This window comes from Gallinula chloropus (assembly GCF_964237585.1).
Source record: "Gallinula chloropus genome assembly, chromosome: 27".
NCBI lineage: Eukaryota > Metazoa > Chordata > Aves > Gruiformes > Rallidae > Gallinula > Gallinula chloropus.
Genome location: NC_140112.1, coordinates 4,567,956 through 4,590,490, shown reverse-complemented (window position 1 = coordinate 4,590,490; position 22,535 = coordinate 4,567,956). Strand labels below are relative to the sequence as shown.

Below are 22,535 nucleotides of genomic sequence, written 5' to 3'. Positions count from 1 at the left end.
ATGGTGCTCGCCTTCACCCTCTGTCTCCTGTGCAGCTCCACTTTGTTCCTGGCCACTGTGGCTCAAGGTAAGGGAGACTGGGGGTCGGTGCCTCGGGGCCATTCCTCTCATGGCCCTCCTCTTCCTCATCGCTGCTCCTCTCCTCACTGACCCTCTTGCTTTTCTCTGTGGGGGTGGAGAGATTCCTGTGCTGGTCCCAGGTGGACCTTGACACACCAGACCCACAGAACCCCCAAGTCGCTCTGCTTGTGACAAAGACTCTCTGGGATGGCACCGGGGCCACCCCGTGCCTGGGAGAAAGGGAATTAACCTCCCATAGTGAGGTTATTTCCAGAGCCTTTCACAACCTGCCCTGCTTCTCATAACAAGAGGCTTGACCTATGTCTCTACTCTGCCAGAGTAAAGCCGCTTATGGACGCGGCGTCTGACGGCAGCGAGCCCAGGGGTCTGTTCCAGTAATAGACTGGGTTTGAGCTCCCTTAAATTGAACCCTGCTGTCCCTGCTGCCTGAGCTGCCCAGAGTGGCTGGGAGGCCAGCTATACTTTTATAAAAAAACCCCAAAATTATCACTAAGTTAATACTTTGTGATTGAAAACGTTAAATTGTGTTTCCTTCTGCTGTACGAACAGTCAGTTTGCCAGCCTGGCAGAGGTTCAGTGTTGTGGCTCACTCCAAGCTGTCATTCTCCTGCAAAACCAAACTCCGAGCTGCACATAGGGCTTGGAGGGATGGAGCTGGGGCCCTTTGCCCCATAACCCAAAGGACGTTTGGAGCCAGAGAGGTTTCTTTGACCTTTTTAGATATTCCCACATCTAGTGCTTATCTTCTTGCCTAGTAAACACAAAGCTGCTTCTCTGCAGTTTTGGGTCTGAATATCTGTCTGCCTGCTCGGCTCTCTGCATGCCTGCATCTCTGTCTGCCTTTCTCTCCCTCTCTCCCAGGGGTTCCATGCAAACAGCCCCCCAGTTTCCCCTGGAAGCACACCAGCAAGTCCCCCCACAGTGCCCTTGTAAGGTCACGGTGACCATCACAGGCAGGGACAGCTCCAGAGCTTTGTAGATAAACAAAGTTTTATTTCTCTCCCTCTTCCAGTTACCCAATGCCCGTTCCCACAGATCCAGCATGGGAAGAGGGTGTCAGCTTCTCGTCGGTTCTACAGGACCGGGGACACCGTAAGCTTCACGTGCAACGTGGGGTACACCTTTCAGGGGTCCCACACAAGCACGTGCCAAGCTAACTTCAGGTGGAAACCACCTCTGCCAGCATGCAAAAAGGGCAAGTGTCCCAGCATGGTGACAGCCAGGGGGGAGGCTCCCCTAAATTCGGTGGGGAAGAAAGGATTAGGATGCATCCGTCCTTGTGTCTCAAACCAAAGCGCTGCCAGCTCTGCTCTCAGAGAGATGGAAACAGCTCCGAAGAAAGGAGCTGGGGTGGGATGCGGGGCCGGCTGCAGCCTCGCTCTGTCTTGAGTTCGGGAGGGCAAGGGGAAAAATTAACCCTGGGGCTGAGGTGGTGTGGGCACGAGGCTGTGCCCTCCCCGGGATTCTCCGAGCTGCAGGCTCTCTCTGCTACCCAAAGGGGAATTTCTGTGACTCTCCTGGTCAGATGTGGGATGTTTTCATCTTCCTCCTGCAGTGGGAAGTAACCACAGCTTCTTGCTGCTCTTGCTGCTTTCATGTTCGTGTGCTTCTTCTGCTGAATCCCCCGACATGCCTGGGAGTTCTCCTCTCAGCACTGTCATTATTAGTAGTTTCCTCCAGCCACAATGTGACTGTCATCGTGGTGCTGCCATACCTCCTGTAACGGAACACTTGAGGTCATCAAAAGGAACAGAGACTGAGCAGAATTTGGGATTTTACCCTGCTGCTGCCAAAACCGTCTTTGTAGCACACAAAACCACCAATGTAACACACAAAACCTACTGAGCAATCCCTCTTCCTCTCCTTCAGAGGTGACGTGCCCTCGGCCACCAAACATCGCCAACGGGCTGCACAACGGGCAGGCCAGGGACAAGTTTCCCCAGGGGGTGACTGTGTCCTACAGCTGCAAGGATGGCTACGCACTGTTTGGGAACATGTCCATCAGCTGCACAGAAACCGGGCTGTGGAGCAGGTCCCTGCCCCGCTGCGAAGGTGGGTGGATGTCTCACTGCAAGGTGTGGGGTGGGCAGAAAGGCTGCTGGATGTAGGGACACTGCAGGCAGGCTTCTGGCAGTCATGAGAAGGGAGGGGGCTGTGTGTGCAGGATCTGGCCCATGCACTGAAGTTTAAATGATGCTGTCCATGTGCCCCGCAGCAATTGGCTGCATGATACCCGAGGTGCAGAATGGGAAGGTCCATGGGCAGCAGAACTCCTACAAAGCAGGAGAGATTCTTCACTTTGACTGCAACGCTGGTTATGCTGCAGAGGATGTCTACGAGACTCAGTGCCAGCCAGGGGGGGCCTGGGACCCACCAGCGCTCATCTGCAAGAGGAGTGAGTATGGGTGTCCGCAGCTTCCAGAGGGCAGCCCTGCCTGGCAGGTGCTCCTTGCAGGCAGGAGCAGCCTGTGCAGGCAGCTTTAATCCATCATCCCAGCATCCCACTGACTCCCTTCCCCTTGCACGCTGTGCTCCATCTGAGCTGGCCTTTCTGTGTCCCTCCTGCAGTCCGGCCGTGTCCCATGCCTCCAGCAGTCCGCAACGCGAATCACAACGGCCAGGACAAAGGTGTTTTTACCATGGGAATGTCTGTAACATACACCTGTGATCCTGGTTACTACCTTGTTGGAAATGCCAATGTGTTTTGTAGAGTGTCAGGGAGCTGGAGCCAGCCTGGTCCTCACTGTGAAGGTGCGTCCAACGTCTGTCCCTCAGGGGGAGAGGCTCTTTGTGGTGTTCTGAGCACAGGGCAGACCCTGACCCTTGTCACTGAGTCCTTCACTGAGGGGTTAATTTCTCCTATAATGAAGTACAGAGTTTTAATTTGCATAAAGAACGAGCTCGTGTCCGTTTGATCTGCAGGTGGGTACTCCTGTCACTGGGGTGTGTGTGCTTCATGTCGTGTGCTGGGTCTGGGTGCTGGTGACTCCACAGTGTATGTCCAGGACTGGCACATCACTTCACAAGGGCCCAAACACAAAGGGGTCTCCAGAGCCAGCACCCTCCTCCCGCTGCTCTGGCAGCAAACCAGCTGCAGCACATCCCTGGAGTGGCAGCCAGTGATGGTGCTGGTGACAAGGCACAGGGCACAACACGGCCTTTGGGGCAAGATGGTTGGATTCTTATGAATCAATTCAGCCTTTTTTGTCCAGAGACAGGGCACCCAGAGGCTGGCTGTCAGAACGGACCCAGCAGCACCTGGGGCGTGAGCCCTTTACCCTCCCTCTTCACCTTTCCCCGGTCTGATGCGCAGGAGGGTTGAGCTGAGCTGTCCCTCAGGCATTGCCTCTCCCAGATGCTCTCATTGGCTTTTCCTCTCCTTCAGAGGTGACGTGTCCTCGGCCACCAAACATCGCCAACGGGCTGCACAACGGGCAGGCCAGGGACAAGTTTTCCCGGGGGGTGACTGTGTCCTACAGCTGCAAGGATGGCTATGCACTGGTCGGGAACACGTCCATCAGCTGCACAGAAACCGGGCTGTGGAGCAGGTCCCTGCCCCGCTGCGAAGGTGGGTGGATGTCTCACTGCAAGGTGTGGGGTGGGCAGAAAGGCTGCTGGATGTAGGGACACTGCAGGCAGGCTTCTGGCAGTCATGAGAAGGGAGGGGGCTGTGTGTGCAGGATCTGGCCCACACACTGAAGTTTAAATGATGCTGTTCATGTGCCCCGCAGCAATTGGCTGCACGGTACCCGAGGTGCAGAATGGGAAGGTCCATGGGCCGCAGAGCTCCTACAAAGCAGGAGAGATTCTTCACTTTTACTGCAACGCTGGTTATGCTGCAGAGGATGTCTACGAGACTCAGTGCCAGCCAGGGGGGGCCTGGGACCCACCAGCGCTCATCTGCAAGAGGAGTGAGTATGGGTGTCTGCAGCTTCCCAGTGGATGCTCCTTGCAGGCAGGAGCAGCCTGTACAGGCAGAGCTGTTCCCACAACGGCTTTAACTCATCATTGCAGCATCCTGCCATGTCCCTTCCCCTTGCACGCTGTGCTCCATCTGAGCTGGCCTTTCTGTGTCCCTCCTGCAGTCCGGCCGTGTCCCATGCCTCCAGCAGTCCACAATGGAAATCACAATGGCCAGGACAAAGCATTTTTTACTGCGGGAATGTCCGTAATGTACACCTGTGATCCCGGCTACTACCTGGTTGGAAAAGCCAATGTGTTTTGTAGAGCATCTGGAAACTGGAGCCAGCCTGGTCCTCGCTGTGAAGGTGTGTCCGTGATCTGTCCCTGGGGGGAGAAGCTCCTAGTGATGCTTTGAGCATAGGGCAGACCTTGACCCTTGCAGCCAGGTTCCTCTGAGAAGATGAATCCCCTATAAAGTGTTGCATGGTACAAGTGAACGTAGGTGGGACCGGGGAGTGGGTGTCACGTAGGTTTTGTTGTTGCACTATTAACAGCTTGTCTGGCTTTTGTTTTGTTCTGACTCCTTTTGCGCATCGCTTTGGCCCATCATCATTTCCAGTGACTGTCTGCATAAACCCACACATAGAGAATGGGTGGCACGTTGGTGGTCAAGACCTTATCTCTGCACCTGGGCAAGCAGTGACATTTGAGTGTGCTAAGGGCTTCAGCCTGCAAGGCAGTGCCAAAGTCTTCTGCCAAGAGGATGGCAGCTGGCTCCCTCCCGTTCCCAGCTGCACCAGGCAGCACCATCAGCAGAATGTCTCAAAGAGGTCTGAACGTCCAGGTAAATCGTGACATAGCTGCCTTTGGCTACGCTGCTATTCTGCGTCCTCAACCCTGTTAGAACAGGTGGTTAAACCCTTTCAGTGGAAGATTTAAGTATGTCCTGGGAAAAAAGAATGTGATTTTCTGAAACCCTTTAGGAAAATACATCATGTTTATTTAAAAATGGCTGCATTAATCCAAATAAATGTTTTCGCAAGGCAAACCAAACACCTTTCCTTGTACCAGTGCCTTTCTGTGCTTGCACCCAGCATGCCTGTCCTGCCTGATCCTCATGTCTCTTTTCTTTCTCAATAGGTGTTTGTGGTGCTCCTACAAGGTTACACTTTGCTGAGCTAAATGAGGAGCATAAAAACGAGATCGATTTTTCTGTTGGGAAGACTGTGCAATACACTTGCCGACCTGGATATGCTAAAGACCCAGGAATGTCACCTACTATTACATGCCTTGAGAGCGGAGTGTGGTCAGAAGCGCTAGAGTTCTGTAAAAGTGAATAGCTCCTTGATTTGGTGTCCGTTGTTCCAGAAGGAATAGGCCCTGGGTTCTGTCCATGCTGAAAAAAACATTAACCTTATTCTGGTGTTCAAATATATGTGACTAGTAAAGCCATGTAATGTAATGCTATTTGAAACCCGGTTTGGGGGTAACTGGAAACGTGGACAGATTACTGGAGTAGTAGCTGCATCTGTCTTGCCGTGGTATAGATAGAGAGAAGCCTAAATTGAGGTTTTCTTGTCCCTCAGCGAAAAAATGCAGCCATCCTGGTGAACCTGTGAATGGGAAGATCCTCTCTCTCACGGATCTCAAGTTTGGGTCGACAGTGGTGTACAGCTGCGAGGAAGGGTAAGTCCTGGATCTGGCTGCCACTCGAGCCAGCAGGGAGAGATGTATTGGGTAAGTCTCCCATTTTCCACCCTATTCTTTCATTCCCAACCAATAGATTAGATAAAGAATCTGCTCTCTGGAGTTCTGGATCTATCTGAACACATAAGGTGCTCCCCATCTTATGTACACATGTAAATACTGTGAAATTGGTAAGGTGGTGCTGAGTGAGGAGGGGACCTTCTGCAGCATCACAGCTCTGCTGTCAGTGGGGCTGATCCCAGCATCCAGGAGGTAACAACTCACATGGAAACGACTGGGAATGAATGTTCAATCCTTTTCTCACCAGGTACAGGTTAATTGGACCATCCAGCCGGCGATGTGAGATTTCTGGTGGACGTGTTGCATGGAGCGGTGAAATTCCCACTTGTCAGCGTAAGTGGGGGTGTAGCTTGGACCTGGCAAATATTTTCCAGCAGAGAATCTTTCCAGCCAAATCTTTCATGGGGAATTTCTCTGCTCTGCGGGCATGAAAACTATCAGGAGTTTTTGATGTCATAAGAAAATATTCTGGGGAAAAGGCATAAGATCTCAAAGCTTAATGGGTCATAAAAAGCAGTGTCTCAGCTGGAGATTTCACAGCAGCACTCAGGTATCTAGTCTCCATTGTAGGAGAGGAAGGAAAAATATTATCTTTAGCTTGAGGGTTGTTGATGTTAGACACGGAGCAACCAGGCAGAGTGGTGTGGGAGGGCCAGAAGCAGAGTCCCAGTGCCCCAAACCTCAGGCTCATTGTCTCACCACAAGCACGGACACGTGATGTGTACCTGAGGAGCTGCTGTGCTGCACCACAACAATCACACCCAGGTGTTTCTCTGCTGATTAGGGGACGGTTTCATATAGATAAGAAACTTTTACTGGTACATTCTGGGATTTTAAAGCATTTTACAGATTCTCTAGGTACATACTAACCTAAGGCGACATACAACTCTCTGCCCGTGTGCCTCTGCACTGTGTGCAGCTGAAAAAGCATCGTTTTACACAGGCAATGCAAACCAAATATTTGCTCTTTTATTTCTTAAGCAGTAGAAAAAACAAAGCATGTAGGTATTTCCTCCATAGAGGTTTGTCTTACTGGTCTGCTTTCTGTCATGGTAATATCTGGCTAGGGAGATGGAATCCAGTCGCACCGGTCACTTCACTGCGGTTACTCCATCTCTAGGATGAGTGTTTATGCCCACAGACTGATGGATTTAAAGTACTTTGGTGCTGCTGTTGAATTTAGAAGCCTTGTTTTGCTCCTCTGCAGGTATCCCTTGTGAGCCGCCCCCAGACATTCCCCATGGGAAGCACACTGGCAGGCTGCTGAATGAGTATCACTTCGGCATCTCTGTAACTTACACCTGCGACCCCGGGTACCCGCTCCATGGAGAGCCCTCCATCCACTGCACCACGCAGGATGGGAAGAACGGTGTGTGGAGCAGCCCCCTCCCATACTGTGGAGGTAGGTTGTGTGCTCACGTGTAAATACTCAGGTGCAATCCTCAACCCTCCCAGCGCCTGTTGCTTCTTATCTGGAAAGACTGGGATACCTCTGGAGAACTGCACTTCTCACCAGAGTGCCTGCCAGGGCAGGGATTGCAGGGGCTGGTTTGAAGAGGGGAGGAAGTTGGAGAACCACCCTGCTGCCTCTGGCACTCCCAGCCTCACCTCTCAGCTTGGATCTCTCCCTCAGTGCTCCACAGGGCTGGATGCTGGCAGTTCCTCATCCATAGGAAAATTACTTTGATCTTTGTGTCTTCAAAGGGACCGCAGCCCCAGGTGGCTTTGCAGCTGCATGGCTCTGTGCTGCCCGAGTGCCTCTTTTGAGACTTGCAATTCTTTTCCAGAGGCAAGATGTGCTGTCCCACAGGTCCGGAATGGGAGAATAGTGTCTCCTCCTAAGACAGCCTACACACACAAGGACACTGTTACCTTTGAATGTGAGCCAGGCTATGTTATACGTGGCCACAGAGTGCTACAATGCCAGCTAGATAACACTTGGGAGCCACCTGTGCCAGCCTGCGAGCAGGGCAAGTGTTCCAGCAGTGCTCCCAACGTTAACCTTCCCCCACTCCCCCAGATATCCTTTTTCTTGACTCCTCTGATAACTGGGCTGGCTTTATCTTTCTCAGTAGCAGGCTGCAATGCACCTACCAGCCTGGCGTTCGCTGAGCTGAAGGAGCCATATGGCAGCCAGACCGTCTTTCCTGTGGGGCAGACAGTGGAATACGTGTGCCGGGCAGGGTACAGCCAGCACCTGGGGATGCCGATGGCCATCACATGTCTTGGGAATCAGACATGGTCTGCAGCACTGGAATTCTGTAAAAGTATGTCCTCATAGTGCTGAGAAATGGGAAGTGTTGAGCTTAGCTGGATTTTCACATTTTTCTGGCTTGCTGGGATTCCTTACGCAGCCCAGTCTCTGCGTTAGCATCCCAGGGTGGGCTGGGAGTCAGCAGCTGTGGGGTGATGATGGCTGACCTCCCTTCCAGGGAAACGATGTGCTAACCCAGAGGATCCGAAGAATGGCAGAGCTGTTGTTCTGACAGACCTCCTCTTTGAGTCCAAAGTGAATTACACGTGTGACAAAGGGTGAGTCTCACAACTGGCTGAATTCAGCTGCCCAGTGGGAGTGAAGCAGATCTTTCAGCTGCATGTGAAGGAACCTAGTTCCCAAGCCAGAAGCCTTGACTGTCACTTACAAGGGCTGTAAAGAAATCTCAAGTCTCTTGATGTCAATTAGTAACTCCTCCTGTGTGACTCCAGGTATAAGTTGGTTGGAGGATCTCAGAGAATGTGCGAGGTCTCTGGCACACACGTCTCGTGGAGTGGAGATGCCCCCATCTGCCAGGGTAAGTAGGCCACAGCAGAGGTCCTTGGAGATGGTTTGCAAAAAAAAGCAGCACATCTTTCAAGACACAGATGTTAGTGCAAAATGTTCCTCATGTGTATGTGTAAATTCTTTAATTTCTTTCTCTTGTTTTGGATGTTTCTGAAAATGTTTCCAAAGTTTTTTTTTTCTTTATTCTGGCCCAAACTGGGAAAACAATTAATATGTTAAATTCCCTGTTACTGGGTTAAGAATTTCCCACTGGTCACATGTAGTAATGGTGTGGTCAGTCTCTCCTGCATGTGTCACCAATAGTAATGGAAAGGGAGGTAAGAATTGTCCCACGCACTTCAGACATGGGCAGCAAGGAAGGTTTTTCCTTCCCACGTGTGGCTCTTCCCATACAAGGTTTGTCTCAGGATAATTTGGGTCATCATACCCCGAGAGCATGACTGCTGAGATGCCTTCCCTCCCTGGGAAGCATGTGTGTCCTGCAGGCCCGGGGCACTGCCACAGGGCTGATGCTAAAAGCCACAATCCATGTGCCCACAGCTATTGTCTGTGATCCACCACCAAACATCCCCCACGGGACACACAGCGGGCGCTTGATGGACACCTTCTCCTACGCGGCCGTGGTCACCTACACCTGCGAGCCCGGCCACCTCCTGTCTGGAGAGCCCTCCATCTTCTGCACCACAGCGGACGGGGAGCACGGCGTGTGGAGCGGGCCGCCGCCGCGGTGCGGAGGTAGGGCTCTGAGGGGTGTGGGTGCCCGTCCCTGCCAGCGACAGAGGGTTGTGAGTGGTGGAAAAAATGATGGTGGCTGCACAGGGTGATGAGACAGCAGCAAACATGACACACATTTATTCAGAGGAGTTACTGGGATTGGTTGTCTTCCCCCTTTGGGTTTTGAAGGATGGATTTTTACAATGTTTTCTTCTTGCCTGTGTCTGTATTTCTTACCTGCCTTTCCTTCTCCTTTGCAGAGGTGAAGTGTCCACCTCCTCCAGGCATTGCCAATGGGCAGCACAGCAGCCAGCCCTTGGACAGCCACCTTCCAGGCTCGGCTGTGCACTATACCTGCAGGGACGGCTACTCCCTCATCGGCAATGCCTCCATCCGATGTACCGCTGAGGGAACGTGGAGCCGGCCCCGGCCCCGATGTGAAGGTGTGTTTGTGTTGCCTTCTTTTACCTTTCCCTGGGTCCTTTCTTCCTTGTAGGCTCTTGGACTAATCACTGCAGATCATACCTCCATTTGGGGCAGTGGCCAAAGGTCCCACAGTCTCCCAGGCCTCTGGATTTCCCTTTCTCTCCCCACCTAACAACTAGGGGAGAGAACAACTTGGAAGCAGTTGAATAATGGTATTTTGTGTAAGAATAACAGTCAATAATGTTGACATGCCCATGACAGTGATGGCAAGGTTCTGCAGCAGGTATTGGCTCTGGTCAGTGTCCCTCTGTGCCCAGGATGAGCTCTACGTCCCAAACATGCCTCTGCTCTTCATTTCCAGCAATCGGCTGCAAAAGACCAGAGATTGAGAATGGAAGAGCGACTGGGCTGGAGACCACGTACAAACTCACAGATGTTGTTGTCTTTGAATGTGACTTTGGTTATGCCTTGAAAGGCTCTCAAGAGTCTCAGTGCCAGTTTGGGGGCAAGTGGGACCCTCCTGTCCCCATCTGTGAAAAGAGTAAGTCTCAGTGTGGCAGTGGGTGGTAGTTGGTTTCTTCTGAACCACTGTGTGGGTGCACCTGGCAGAGGACAACCACCTCGCATTGGAGGTAAAGGGGCTACTCTCCAGGTCTGGAAAGGGAAAACATGCAAGTACCTGTCTCCCATCTTCATAACCCCCATTCAGACCCTTGTTAGGTAGGGCTTTCACCTCCCTAAATGAATCCACAAAGCAGGGAACACCCAGCTGGTGTCTGGTGTTCGCAACCACAGGAATGCCAGAGAAAACTGATAGGGATGCAGATGGAACCTTTAGATAATAAATGCCTAAGTAGCGAGAAATGATCATTCTTGATGGCCACAAGCCTAAAAAACAGGAAGATTTGATGAATGAGTGTGGGAGCATACTTGAAACAGTGACAGCCTTAGCTATTTGGGAATATTCAATGGGGAAGAAAGATGTTCAAAGGCTGCCTTGCCCTAGAGTGGGGGTTTATGGTACCAGCCCTTCACCAGCCATGATTTTCCCCACCTTGTAGTGCTACTGTGTCCTTCTCCTCCAAATATCAAAAATGGCCACTATGAGAGCAAGGATGTGAAAGCGTTCATCCCTGGAACATCAGTGAAGTACTACTGCGACCCGGGGTATGTCCTCACTGGGAAAACAACAGTTTCTTGTCTGATATCTGGAACCTGGAGCATCCCTTACCCATGGTGTGAAGGTGAGCTGCTAACATTGTACCTACAGAGAAAAGGGAGACTATCATGGTCACAGCTTCCCTGAATCTTACATGGACAAAACCCGTGGGAGAACATCCAGCTCTGGCAGCCGCTCCCCCAGCCCCTGCTCTGCTGCTTTTCACTTCCAGTGATGACCTGTATGAGCCCCAGCATCCAGAATGGAGAAGTGGCTGAAGGACAGAGCACTGTGTACCATCCCGGAGACAACGTCACCTTCCAGTGCCAGCCGGGCTATGTGCTGTGGGGCAGCCGTGAAGCCCAGTGCCAGCCCAACGGCCGCTGGGCACCCGCTCTCCCCACCTGTGAGCCAGGTGAGTGTGGGCACAGGGGGGTTTGAAGGAGGATGCTCAGGGCCCTCCTCCTATGGGATGGGCCCCGGGGTCATGCTCTCTGCCTCACTTAAGGTCACTTCAGGAGTGAGGGTCTCTCTCCGAGGTACATGTGCTCCTCCCTTGGGCACCATCACTAAATGCTGCTCTCTGCTCTTGCCCCTGGCAGCGCTGCCGTGCCCTCCACCCCCCGTCATCGCCCACGCCACGCACAGCGCGGAGCTCGGTGCAAACTTCACCAGTGGCATGTCCGTGAGCTACAGCTGCCAGCCCGGCTTCTCCCTCCTCGGAGAGTCCTCTGTCTTGTGCACGGCCTCGGGGAACTGGAGCCTCCCGTACCCACGCTGTGCAGGTGGGGGCGGCAGCCACCACAGCTCCCCATGGCTGGCTGAGTGTCTGTCTGTCTTGTGCTCATCTGAGTGTCTGTCTGTCCTGTGCCCGACTGAGCCTGCAGCAGGGAAACCTGTGTGGAGGTGAGAAATGTACATCCAGTGACACCCACGGGTCTCAGCATGCTTCCAGCACACCCAGTAGCTGTGTTCAATCTGGTGGCAATGGGAATAACCTGGTGGCATTACCAATGCTCGTGGTCCCCCAGAAGGAGAGTCGTGGCTGTTCTCCTTTCTGGCATCACAGAATCCTGCACTCTCCAGCCCAAAGGTGCTGCAGTGCAGGATGTGTGGAGTGTGGGAATGCCAAACTAGGAAAACTGGGTCTTCTGGGGGTTGCTTTCATTTGGGTTTTTTAAAGAGCATATAAATCAGGTGCATGTGTCCTTACATGGCAAGTAAGTGTTAATTTATGTAGATAAATGTCAGAATACGTAGAAGAGATATTAATTGCTTCAGAGGTTTGTGGCGTTGCCCACCAATGCCCCTGTTCCCTTCAGCTGCATTTCACAGCCAGCCTGTATTCCTCATGTTCATTTGGTTTCTCAACAGCTGGCTGTGGGACACCAACAACGTTACTGTTTGCTGAGCTAAACAAGGAATATCAAAAACAGACTGAGTTTCCCGTTGGGAAGACTGTGAAGTACACTTGTCGACCTGGATTCATGAGACATCCTCAAATATCACCAACTATTACGTGTCTTGAGAACCACACGTGGTCCACAGCCCCACAGTTCTGCAAACGTAGGTTTTGCAGACGCTTCCAGTGTGTTTAAGCCTTGTAATTTCTCGCTTTCAGTGCCCTCCTCTGGAGGGTTTGGTCACTATTCATGTCTCTTTTCCTATGGCGTTGAGTTAAATAAGCTTAAAACTGGTTCTTCTTCTGCCCAGGGAGAAAGTGTGATCATCCAGGAGAACCAGAGAATGGCAGAGTTATTGTTATAGAAGATATCTTCTTTGGGTCAACAGTGAATTACACCTGCAATGAAGGGTGAGTCCCATCTGAGCTCCTTTGCCTCCCTTCCATGAAGTCTGCAAGGCTTCTGCTCTTCCTGCAACTCGTAGGCACCACGTGTCTTCCCACAAGAGACCAATGCTTGTGTCTCCGAGCTCAGAGCACCCCTGGGTTGCCTGTGCAAGGTGATGCTGGAGGAGACACTGGAGCTCTGAGGTGCTGGGAGAGAGCAGAAATCATCCATAAGGTCAGGGAACACCTCAGAATCCTCTGGAGGAGGTTAAATCCGTTTCTGTGCTACAGCAATTCCAGCCTTCGTGACAGTCTATTTCTAGTCTAATTTCTGGTCCAAGTGACAACAGAAATCAGGGAAAGGGATTTATTTATAAATTTTAAGTGCCAATGAAAAGGCATAACTGCCTAAGTCTGGCTGTGTGGGGCATATGAGTGCGAAAGGGGGGTTTATTTTGCTAGCTTTGACTTAAACCAGAAGTTGTTAAAGTGGACTTTTCCAGGGGACTGAAGGAAGAAGAGAGGGCACGGCAGCTCCCCGAGCCCCTGGGGATGTTCTGCCTCTGCTGACTGAGGGACCTGGGAGGAGGTCCCCCCATGAGCCAAGGTTCCTTATAGCTTTTAAATGCCAGGGTTGGATGGCAACTAAGGCAATACATGGGTGCTGGAGGAGATGTGACCTCCAAGGACAGTCCTGTAGTGACATGAGTGACTTTGTTTGACCTCAGGTACAGGCTGGTTGGAGCATCCCAGCGGCACTGTGTGCTTTCAAGGTCTGGGACACGAGTGTCATGGAGCAGCGATGTTCCTGTCTGTCAGAGTAAGTACACTGTGGCAGGAGCTGAGCAGAGACTGAGGAGAAACCAAGCACAGCACAAGATTCAGATTGCTGCTTTCCTTGGGAGAGATCTGCCAAGGCAAAGACAAAGAGCATCGCTGCTGGGTCGGGTCCATTCCCACCAGTTCCCTCCCTGGGAAGCGTGTGCATCCTGCAGGCCCTGGGCATTGCCACAGCATTGATGCTAAAAGCCACCATCCGTGTGCCCTCAGGTATCATCTGTGATCCACCACCAAACATCCCCCATGGGACACACAGTGGGGACTTGATGAGCACCTTCTCCTATGCAGACGTGGTCACTTACACCTGCGAGCTCGGCCACCCGCTGTCTGGAGAGCCCTCCATCTTCTGCACCACCGAGGATGGGGAGCACGGCGTGTGGAGCGGGCCGCCGCCGCAGTGCGGAGGTAGGGCTCTGCGGGGGACATGGGCATCTGTCCCCACCAGTGAGGCTGCAGGCAGGGCTCAGCACATACAGGGATGTCCTGTGGAGCTCTTCCCAAGACAGAATGGGTGGGAAGATGCAGGGTCAGGGTGTGTAATTGCTGTACATCCCCCGCTGCAGGAGCATTTTGGCCTCCCCTGGGAGGAGCACATAGAAATAACATGCTAAGGAGTCCAGAGGGCTGAAGCATCAGGATAGACTTTGACAATGAGTCGAGACACCCATCCAAGGCATCCCCATTCTCTTACAGGCTGACAGCTCAGCTGCAGCGATCCTGTACACAACTCACTTCTTCCTTATTCTCACTACTGATGTGAGTGTGGTTTTGTCATCTTCCCCAGTGTCACAGTGCTCGCCCCCCCCAGCCATTGCCAACGGAAGGCACAGTGGCCAGGACATGGTGGTTTTCTCCAGTGGCACATCCGTGAGCTACACTTGCAATCCTGGCTATGTTCTCATTGGAGAAGCACAGCTCGATTGTATTTCTGGAGCCTGGAGCACCCCTGCCCCTCGGTGTGAAGGTGCATTCACCTGCCTTTTTTACTTGTAGATATGCCAGGGATACAAAGGGATTATGGGAGGAAAGGGGAGAAAAGGGAATAGCCACATACTTGTACTCACAAAGACTCAGTTCTCTAGAACTAAATGGGAAATCCTATTCTCAGTGAAGATTTCCTTCCCTCTAGGGCGCATGTGTCCTTCCCTGCCAGTGATTGACCATGGCCAGCATGATGGTGGGGCTGTGAATGTGTTCCTCCCTGGAAAGGCTGTAAATTACAGGTGCAACCCTGGCTACTCCCTCATTGGTGAAGCAACTCTGTACTGTACAGTCAATGGAACCTGGAGCTTCCCTTACCCATGGTGCAAAGGTGAGCTGCTAACATTGTACCTACAGAGAAAAAGGAGACCATCGTGGTCACAGTTTACCTGAACCTTCACCAGACAAAAACCATAGGGGAACACCCCGCTCTGGTAGCTGCTCCCCCAGCCCCTGCTCTGCTGCTTTTCACTTCCAGCAATCACCTGTATGAGCCCCAGCATCCAGAATGGAGAAGTGGCTGAAGGACAGAGCACTGTGTACCATCCCGGAGACAACGTCACCTTCCAGTGCCAGCCGGGCTACGTGCTGTGGGGCAGCCGTGAAGCCCAGTGCCAGCCCAACGGCCGCTGGGCACCCGCTCTCCCCACCTGTGAGCCAGGTGAGTGTGGGCACAGGGGGGCTCGAATGAGGATGCTCAGGGCCCTCCTACTGTGGGAGGGTCCCTGGGCTGTGCTCTCTGCCTCACTTAAGGTCACTTCAGGTGTGAGGGTCTCTCTCCGAGGTACACGTGCTCCTCCCTTGGGCACCATCACTAAATGCTGCTCTCTGCTCTTGCCCCCGGCAGCGCTGCCGTGCCCTCCACCCCCCGTCATCGCCCACGCCACGCACAGCGCGGAGCTCGGGGCAAACTTCACCAGTGGCATGTCCGTGAGCTACAGCTGCCAGCCCGGCTTCTCCCTCCTCGGAGACCCCTCTGTCTTGTGCACGGCCTCGGGGAACTGGAGCCTCCCGTACCCACGCTGTGCAGGTGGGGGCGGCAGCCACCACACCTCCCCATGGCTGGCTGAGTGTCTGTCTGTCCTGTGCTCAGCTAAGCCTGGAGCAGGGAAACCTTGGGGGGGGGGGGGGGGGGGCGGGGAGAGAAATGCACATGCAGTGACAACCACAAGTCTCAGCGTGCTTCCAGCACACCCAGGAGCTTTGATGTCTCTGCCTGCATCCTGCCCCCATGTTACCCTGCCGTTGCCCTTTTCTCATGTTGTTTTGTCCTCCCTCTTTAGTGGTGCAGTGTCCTTCACCTCCCAGTATTGACAGAGGAAATCACAGCAGCCAGGACGTGGAAGTTTTCACGACTGGGATGGTTGTAAATTACAGCTGTGACCCTGGCTACATCCTCCTGGGAGAGGCTTCCATTTACTGCACCGACTCTGGAAACTGGAGCTTCCCTCCTCCTCAGTGTGCAGGTACACAGTGGTTCTGAGATGGGAGCTGTGGAAAGTCTGGGAATTTCTGCCATTAAAAGCCTGTAGGACTCATATTTTCCCTTACTCTGCAAAATTTGGAACCCTTCAGTCCTTCCCCTTTTGCTTGTAAACTATCCATACTCAACAAACACTTTAAACCGATATTCTGTAGTTGATATCCCTGTTTCCCCTGTGTTTCCTTTCCTGCCAGGTGGCTGTGGTGCCCCTCCAAACTTAACCTTTGCCGAGCTGACTGAGAAATACAGAAATCTGATGGAGTTTCCTGTCGGGGACACCGTGCGTTACCGCTGCCAGCTGGGATACACCCGACACCCCGGAATACCCCCAACCCTGACATGCCTACCAAACCACACGTGGTCTGAAGCGCTAGCGTTCTGTGAAAGTGAATAGCTCAATCAGTTTGGTGTTGGTTGTTGAAACTTGTCTAAGCTACGTTTGTGGGTTTCTTATAGCAGTTCTTTATACTATGATTCATACATGGCTTCACTAGTCACATATTTTGGGTAGCTATTGGCCTTTTAAAAATCACATCGTTATTGGTGTCTCCATGTGGACAGATCCTTAAGATACCTTCTTGTAGGGCGTTGCAAAACTCCAACAGAGGAGTTTAAACTCAGCGTTGTTCTTTCCCAGGGAAGCAATGTAAATACCCAGAAACACCACAGAATGGCAGAGTTGTTGTTCTGACAGATCTCCTTTTTGGGTCAACCGTGAGCCACTCGTGTGAAGAAGGGTGAGTCCCACGCTGCCTTTGCTGACTCCGTTTCCTGAGCTCGGTGCCAGGCACCTTACCATAACGACTGAGAGCCCACTCCTCTGCACCAGCCGTTCTCCCACAACAAGCCAGAATTCATAGTGTGGTTCCACTTGCGCCGTAGTCGCCTGCTCAGGAAAGGGAGGACAGTCTCTCATCTTACCCTGCCTGTGCTCAATATATTCCCTTGCAAACTTTGGTTTCAGTCTGCCTCCTCAGATGGCCACCCAGCAGGAGCCAAGAGGGCAAGCATGTGCTGCAAGCAGACTCCAGCAGTTTGGAAATCGCTTGGGTCTGAGCCCTGATTTAGCAGCTGACCAATCCAACCCCAAGTAACTGGGGATCACTGCTGCTCCTCCTGGATCTGGGAAGAAGGAACTCATTGTCCTTCATTCCCACATGTCTAAGGAACAGAAACATCTCTGTGACCAGCCGGAATCAGGAGGCTGTAGAAGGAAACCTCTGGGGTAGCATCAGCGTGGGGGGCAAAGTCCAAACTGTATGACTTGGTATTGACTGACATGTCTCTCTGTGTAACTCCAGGCACCGACTGGTTGGACAGTCTCATAGGCGATGTGAGATTTTTGGAGCAGATGTTGCATGGAGTGGTGTCCTCCCCATTTGTCAGAGTAAGTCGGTGGTGACTAGATCTGGCCCAGAATTGCCAAATTAAGTCCTTAAAATTAAGAAGTAGCATTTCCTTAAAATAATTAGAACCTTGAGGAATAAGACCTTTTAAGCACAGTGCTCCTCTAGGTTTGCTTTGTTTTCCTTGCTTGGGTGGTTTCTTCTAAAATTCTTCCAGATGCTTACTTTTCATTTTTCAGAGTTATGTAGAATGAAGAGCTGTGAGATGCCACAGGGACTGGTCCCTTTCACTGAAACTCCTCTGAGCTGCGGCATGTTAAGGACAGGCTTGATACACACATTGTTTACAACACACATATGGCTCCCTCTTTGAGATATTACATTTCTTTTTTTCAGAGGTGGTGTGTCCAGTCCCACAGATCCAGAACGGGAGAGTATCTGTTCCTAAATACCCCTACACATACAAAGATACCATTATCTTTAAGTGCAAGAAGGGTTTCACCTTGCGAGGCCATCGCACATCCCAGTGCCAAGCTGATAGAACGTGGGATCCACCCATACCAGTCTGTGAGCAGGGTAAGTGGCAGCACTCCGACTTGTTAGCGTCACAGATTCCTCCCTGACTGCTCCTGCCCACTTGCTGAAGCTAAGGATGGTTTATTTTTCCTGTTTGCTCCAACTACTTTAAGGAAAAACCAGAAATTGTTCCTTGTATTTATGCCTCTCTTCTCACATAGGAGATAAGCCAGGTTTGGGGTAATGCTTTAAGTAGGAGCATGGTTTGTGCTTTTCTCACCCTGCTTGCTGCATTCCATAATCCTTGCTCTCTTTGTTTCCTGGGAGTGAGGCATTTGTAGCTTCATGGCAGGACACTGACTATCAGAAAGGAGTGACATTTTTGCTGGAAACATAAAGGCAGGATAATGGAAAATGAAGGTAAATTTGTGCATTGTATTTGCTCAACCAAATGTGTACTTTAAACTCTTAATGGTGTATCTAGATGGAGAGGCAGAGCGCTATCATCACCCTAATGCCACAGCAAAGCCAGGTAGGTCTATAAGAAGAGGCAAGATTTGCCAAACACTAGCTCCTCCTCCCAACCTTTCCTGCTTTTTGCAGTGAAGGGGGTTAATTGCACTTTTTTACTCTCTTGTTACTACTTTTTTGAACAATCTAACATCACCCACTCCCTCTCTTCTTTCAGCAGTGAAGTGTCTGCCTCCTCCGAGCATTGCTAATGGGAAACACAGCAGTAATTTCTCAGACACTTTTGGTGTAGGAGCACTTGTGTACTACCGCTGCAACCGTGGCTTCTCCCTCATTGGGACAGCATCCGTTTATTGTACAGAGTCTGGAGCCTGGAGCCATCCTTCTCCAGTCTGTCAAGGTGTGTTTTTGTTGCAAAGAGCTAAGAAGAAAGGACATTTAACATGATTTGCCCTAGGGAAAGGTTTGTATAAGGACCAAACCCGAGCCCTCTACTATAGAAAGAGAGATAAGAACCAAGATCAAGGCTTTTCCAAAGCGTGATGGAGTTACAGGGTTACAAATTCAGTTGTTGAGCCTAGGTGACGAAGTAAAGAGGGAACAATCAAGGCTGCAAAGGTACAGTGTCTCAGCTGCTCCCTGGCAGTCCATGAGGATCCTCATGTCAACACTGTCATTTGTCTCTCCCTGACTTTCCAGCCATGAAGTGTCTCCATCCTCCGAACATCGCCAACGGGAATCTCAAAGGCAACATTTCTGACACCTTTTCCTATGGAACATCTGTATCCTACAGCTGTAATCCTGGTTATTCACTCATTGGGAATGCTTTCATCAACTGCACAGCATCAGGAACCTGGAGCCAGCCACCTCCTCAGTGCAAAGGTGCATTTGTGCTTGGTTTGCTGACGTTTGGAATTCAGGGTGGCAAACATCTCCCAGAAATGGGATGAGGAGACACAGAGCCATGCTGATATACAAGTTTTACTTTGGGGAAAAATTAAATCTCCAGGGATGGGCCAAATTCTAAGCAGTAAAATTTTCTGCGGGCAACACTGAATTCCTTTTTTGCTTGGGAGCAAACCCCTTCCATGTCACAGCTAGGCAGTGCTGGTCTGGTAACTGCAACTTTATCTGCTCCCAGTTACTCCTTGGAAGAGTATGTTAATGCTGTAACGTAGCAGGATGAGAATCTCATGCCAGTAGCCAGAAGGTACAATAGAGACAAGCCTGGAAAGCAAGTTTAATTCTTGCCTGCTTTCCATCTCTGCTCTCGTTGCTATGAACAAGTTACATAGTAACTTCCCTCCGTTAAAAGCTTTTGACTTTTAGTAGTAGAATAGAAGCTTTGTCCCTTCCTCCTTCCCCTTTTTTGTCTTTCACCCCCCACTTACTACTAACAGGAAATTAAGGCAGTGAGTAGATCAGAATTTTCTCTGAGGAACATGTGACCCTGACTACTCCCTTCTCGGAATATGTCTGTGTGTCTGTGACTTGGCACTTCCTTGTAGCTCACTGTGAAGGTCAGTCACTAGGCAAGCCTGACTAAAGGTAACCTCACGAAGATCACCAACTCCCTAGCATGGGCGTTCTTGCACAGGAAACTGGACCTCATGCTGAATAAATTCACTGCCCACGCAAGGTGCTTCCTTGGCACAGCTGTGCCCACCTCAGTGACTCAAGACTTGAAATGCACTTGGAGGACAATGAAAGGAAATAACGTACCAAGTGCTGATGTAAGTCAGAGGCTCTCTAAAGGAAGCAGCCTAACAGAAAAATTCTCCCTGTCTTTCCACATTCCAGTGGTTTTGAAGTAACCTTAGTAACTATTACGTAAGAAAGTAAAAATATTTTTAAAATCCCAAAACAAACCCATGAAAGATTAATAGTCACACCCCTTTGGTCTCCACTGAAAACTTCCTCTTCCAGAGTTCTTGGGCTTGAACTCTCAGAAGTAATCAGACACTTGAATTGAAGCAACTAATTCACTCCATTGACATCAGTGGTATAAATAGCTTAGATGTCTGGACTAACTAATAAATTAATTATTGTTAAAAATATGGCTGGCGATGTCTTTTAAGCACAAGGGACTTCTACACACTGGAAGTGGGTTGTAGGCAGTTGATTCTAAATGTCCTGCAGAATTTCTCCCTGGTAAACCTTTCTTCTCCAGATGTTTTGGTAGTCCAGTATCAGGAAAAAATCTTTCTCTGGCAGGCTTGTCCCAAGGTACCCCTCTGACACACAACTTTCCACACGCAGCATCAGTGTGGGGTAGCTGATCTGTACAAATATTCACATGTGGGAGTCAGACACCCACCCTCTTCTGCAGCCACAACAAAAGGAATTACCCCGTGGAATAACAATTAATTCCTGGTTATGTTCTGTGTGAATTCAAGAACAATGTCTTGAACAATCCACAGTTGTATTTCTAATGCTTTATGTTCCTTCTCATTAAATCCACTTTTCTTGTTACTTCTCATTCAGAGATCAGATGCATATTTCCAGAAGTTCAAGGTGTTAAGAAAGGCATAAAAGGAAATACTTATCGCTTTGGGACTAACATCACCCTTGAATGTGATGACGGTTACACACTGGAAGGCATCAGTCAGATTCAGTGCCAAGAGGACTTCAGCTGGGACCCTCCTGTACCAGCCTGTAAACTGAGTGAGTGAAATGTGGAGGAAGCAAAGATCAAACAGAAATACACTGTAGGCATGCAAATATCTTTTGTTGGAATAGTTTGCTGATTTTTCTTTGTCTCTACCCCTCAGCATCACGGAAGTCTGGTTCAGTAGGCCTAGGTAAGCAGCTTAGCAACACTTTGTGGCCACAACTTAGTGGCCTCAGTGGCATCATCTCCCTCTGCTTCTGTTCAAGATATGCCATGTTATGTCCTCTGTGCTGATATGCTTTAAAACATACAGTGAGAATTATACATGCTTTTCTCTCTCAGGAGTTGCAGCTGCAGGAGTCCTGCTTCTCCTGGGAGCAAGCATTGTCTGGAAAATTAATTCTAAGCAGAAGGAAGGGTAAGGTGGTCTTCTGGATGTTTATTCACGTCCTTCATTGCTAAGTCCAGGTTTTATATGCTTTATACACTTGAAATATTTGGAAGAAAGTGCCTGGGCCTTGTAATTTTGTATCTTCAGCTCACGCTTCCAAAGGGCACGGCAATGCAGAATTGATGGTGTGGTTGTGTTTGGTTTAGGTCAAGACTTTTCCTAGAGGAAACCAACCAGAGTGCTCTTTTATAAACCAATGCAGTTCCCTGTTTTCTTTTTTTTTCACTTAGCTATTATCGTACATATGAGAACTACCAAAGCGCCCTGAACCAGATCCCTGAACAGAAGTGCTCATGTCTTCCATAGGAGGTATGGGCTTATTTATATATCAGCTTTCTATGCTGAATCAATTGCAGGTAACAATGAATTTTCACTGCTAGCAGCACTCCAGGCATAATCAGCCTTGACTACAAAATGGCACCTATAAACACTAGCTCTTTTTATTTTTTAAGCTGGGATTTAGATAATTCTTCATTTGTAACAATGCATTTCCCAGAAATTTTCCCTCCCTGAGCTACAAGATAATTTCTGGATGTCCGGTGAAAACAGAGAAAGTCTAATTTTAACACCAGCATGTCATCTTTTTCCTAGGCTGGGCCGCCGCGCTGCTGGCAACCAGGCAATGGTCTCGATCCACCACACTGAGGTGGGCCGCAGGTTGCGTGGAAGCGTTGCTCACACCAAAATTCTGCGGCCTAAAATGCCTTTTACTGCAGAATCAGGGCCAGTACTCCAACCAAGGTTTAAGGAAATGCCAACGGGACTTGGGCACAGGGCTGCCAGCTCTCAAAGGTTTCCTTTCTGGGTTTGCAGACACTGTGGTAAGGCCCTGCAGAGCGTTCCCCAGTGTGTGCGGAAGTCACAGTTTAACCCCAGATCCTCTTATCAGCAGCTCCCTGCCTGCCTGCAGCGTCACCAACGCTTCTTTGCAGTGTTCCTCTTTGAGTGCTTCACCTAATAAAAGCTGAACATGGCACAGTAGCAGCTTTAGGTTTCGTCTCTCCTTTTGCAGCCAGCTTTTATCTTTAATTATATTCAATATAAAAAAAACCAAACCCCGAATACTGCTCTGTTTGGCAGCACACACGGGTTGTGTTTTAAAGGGGCAGCAGCCCTGCGCAGGGCTCTTCTGCTGGCACTGGCACACAAGCACCCTTATTTTTCCACACAAGCACCCTTATTTTTCCACACAAGTACCTTTATTTTTCCACACAA

General features: G+C 50.5%; 1 protein-coding gene across 1 annotated transcript; it reads left to right on the top strand.

Moving 5' to 3' along the window:
• Positions 1 to 22,194, top strand: CR1 (complement C3b/C4b receptor 1 (Knops blood group); the record flags this gene model as incomplete). Its single annotated transcript, XM_084275828.1, has 44 exons — positions 1 to 67; positions 1,094 to 1,276; positions 1,951 to 2,133; positions 2,297 to 2,476; positions 2,650 to 2,832; positions 3,467 to 3,649; positions 3,813 to 3,992; positions 4,167 to 4,349; positions 4,604 to 4,828; positions 5,125 to 5,316; positions 5,571 to 5,670; positions 5,999 to 6,084; positions 6,959 to 7,153; positions 7,539 to 7,721; positions 7,824 to 8,018; positions 8,184 to 8,283; positions 8,458 to 8,543; positions 9,074 to 9,268; positions 9,508 to 9,690; positions 10,035 to 10,214; positions 10,735 to 10,917; positions 11,065 to 11,247; positions 11,435 to 11,617; positions 12,207 to 12,398; positions 12,546 to 12,645; positions 13,350 to 13,441; positions 13,672 to 13,866; positions 14,246 to 14,425; positions 14,591 to 14,773; positions 14,921 to 15,103; positions 15,290 to 15,472; positions 15,726 to 15,908; positions 16,120 to 16,311; positions 16,563 to 16,662; positions 17,227 to 17,312; positions 17,668 to 17,847; positions 18,272 to 18,319; positions 18,476 to 18,658; positions 18,958 to 19,140; positions 20,743 to 20,922; positions 21,030 to 21,059; positions 21,212 to 21,287; positions 21,551 to 21,629; positions 21,912 to 22,194. The coding sequence occupies 43 exons, from the start codon at positions 1 to 3 to the stop codon at positions 21,624 to 21,626; spliced, it is 6,636 nt and encodes a 2,211-aa protein (XP_084131954.1). The 3' UTR covers positions 21,627 to 21,629; positions 21,912 to 22,194.
• Positions 22,195 to 22,535: the final 341 nt, after the last annotated feature.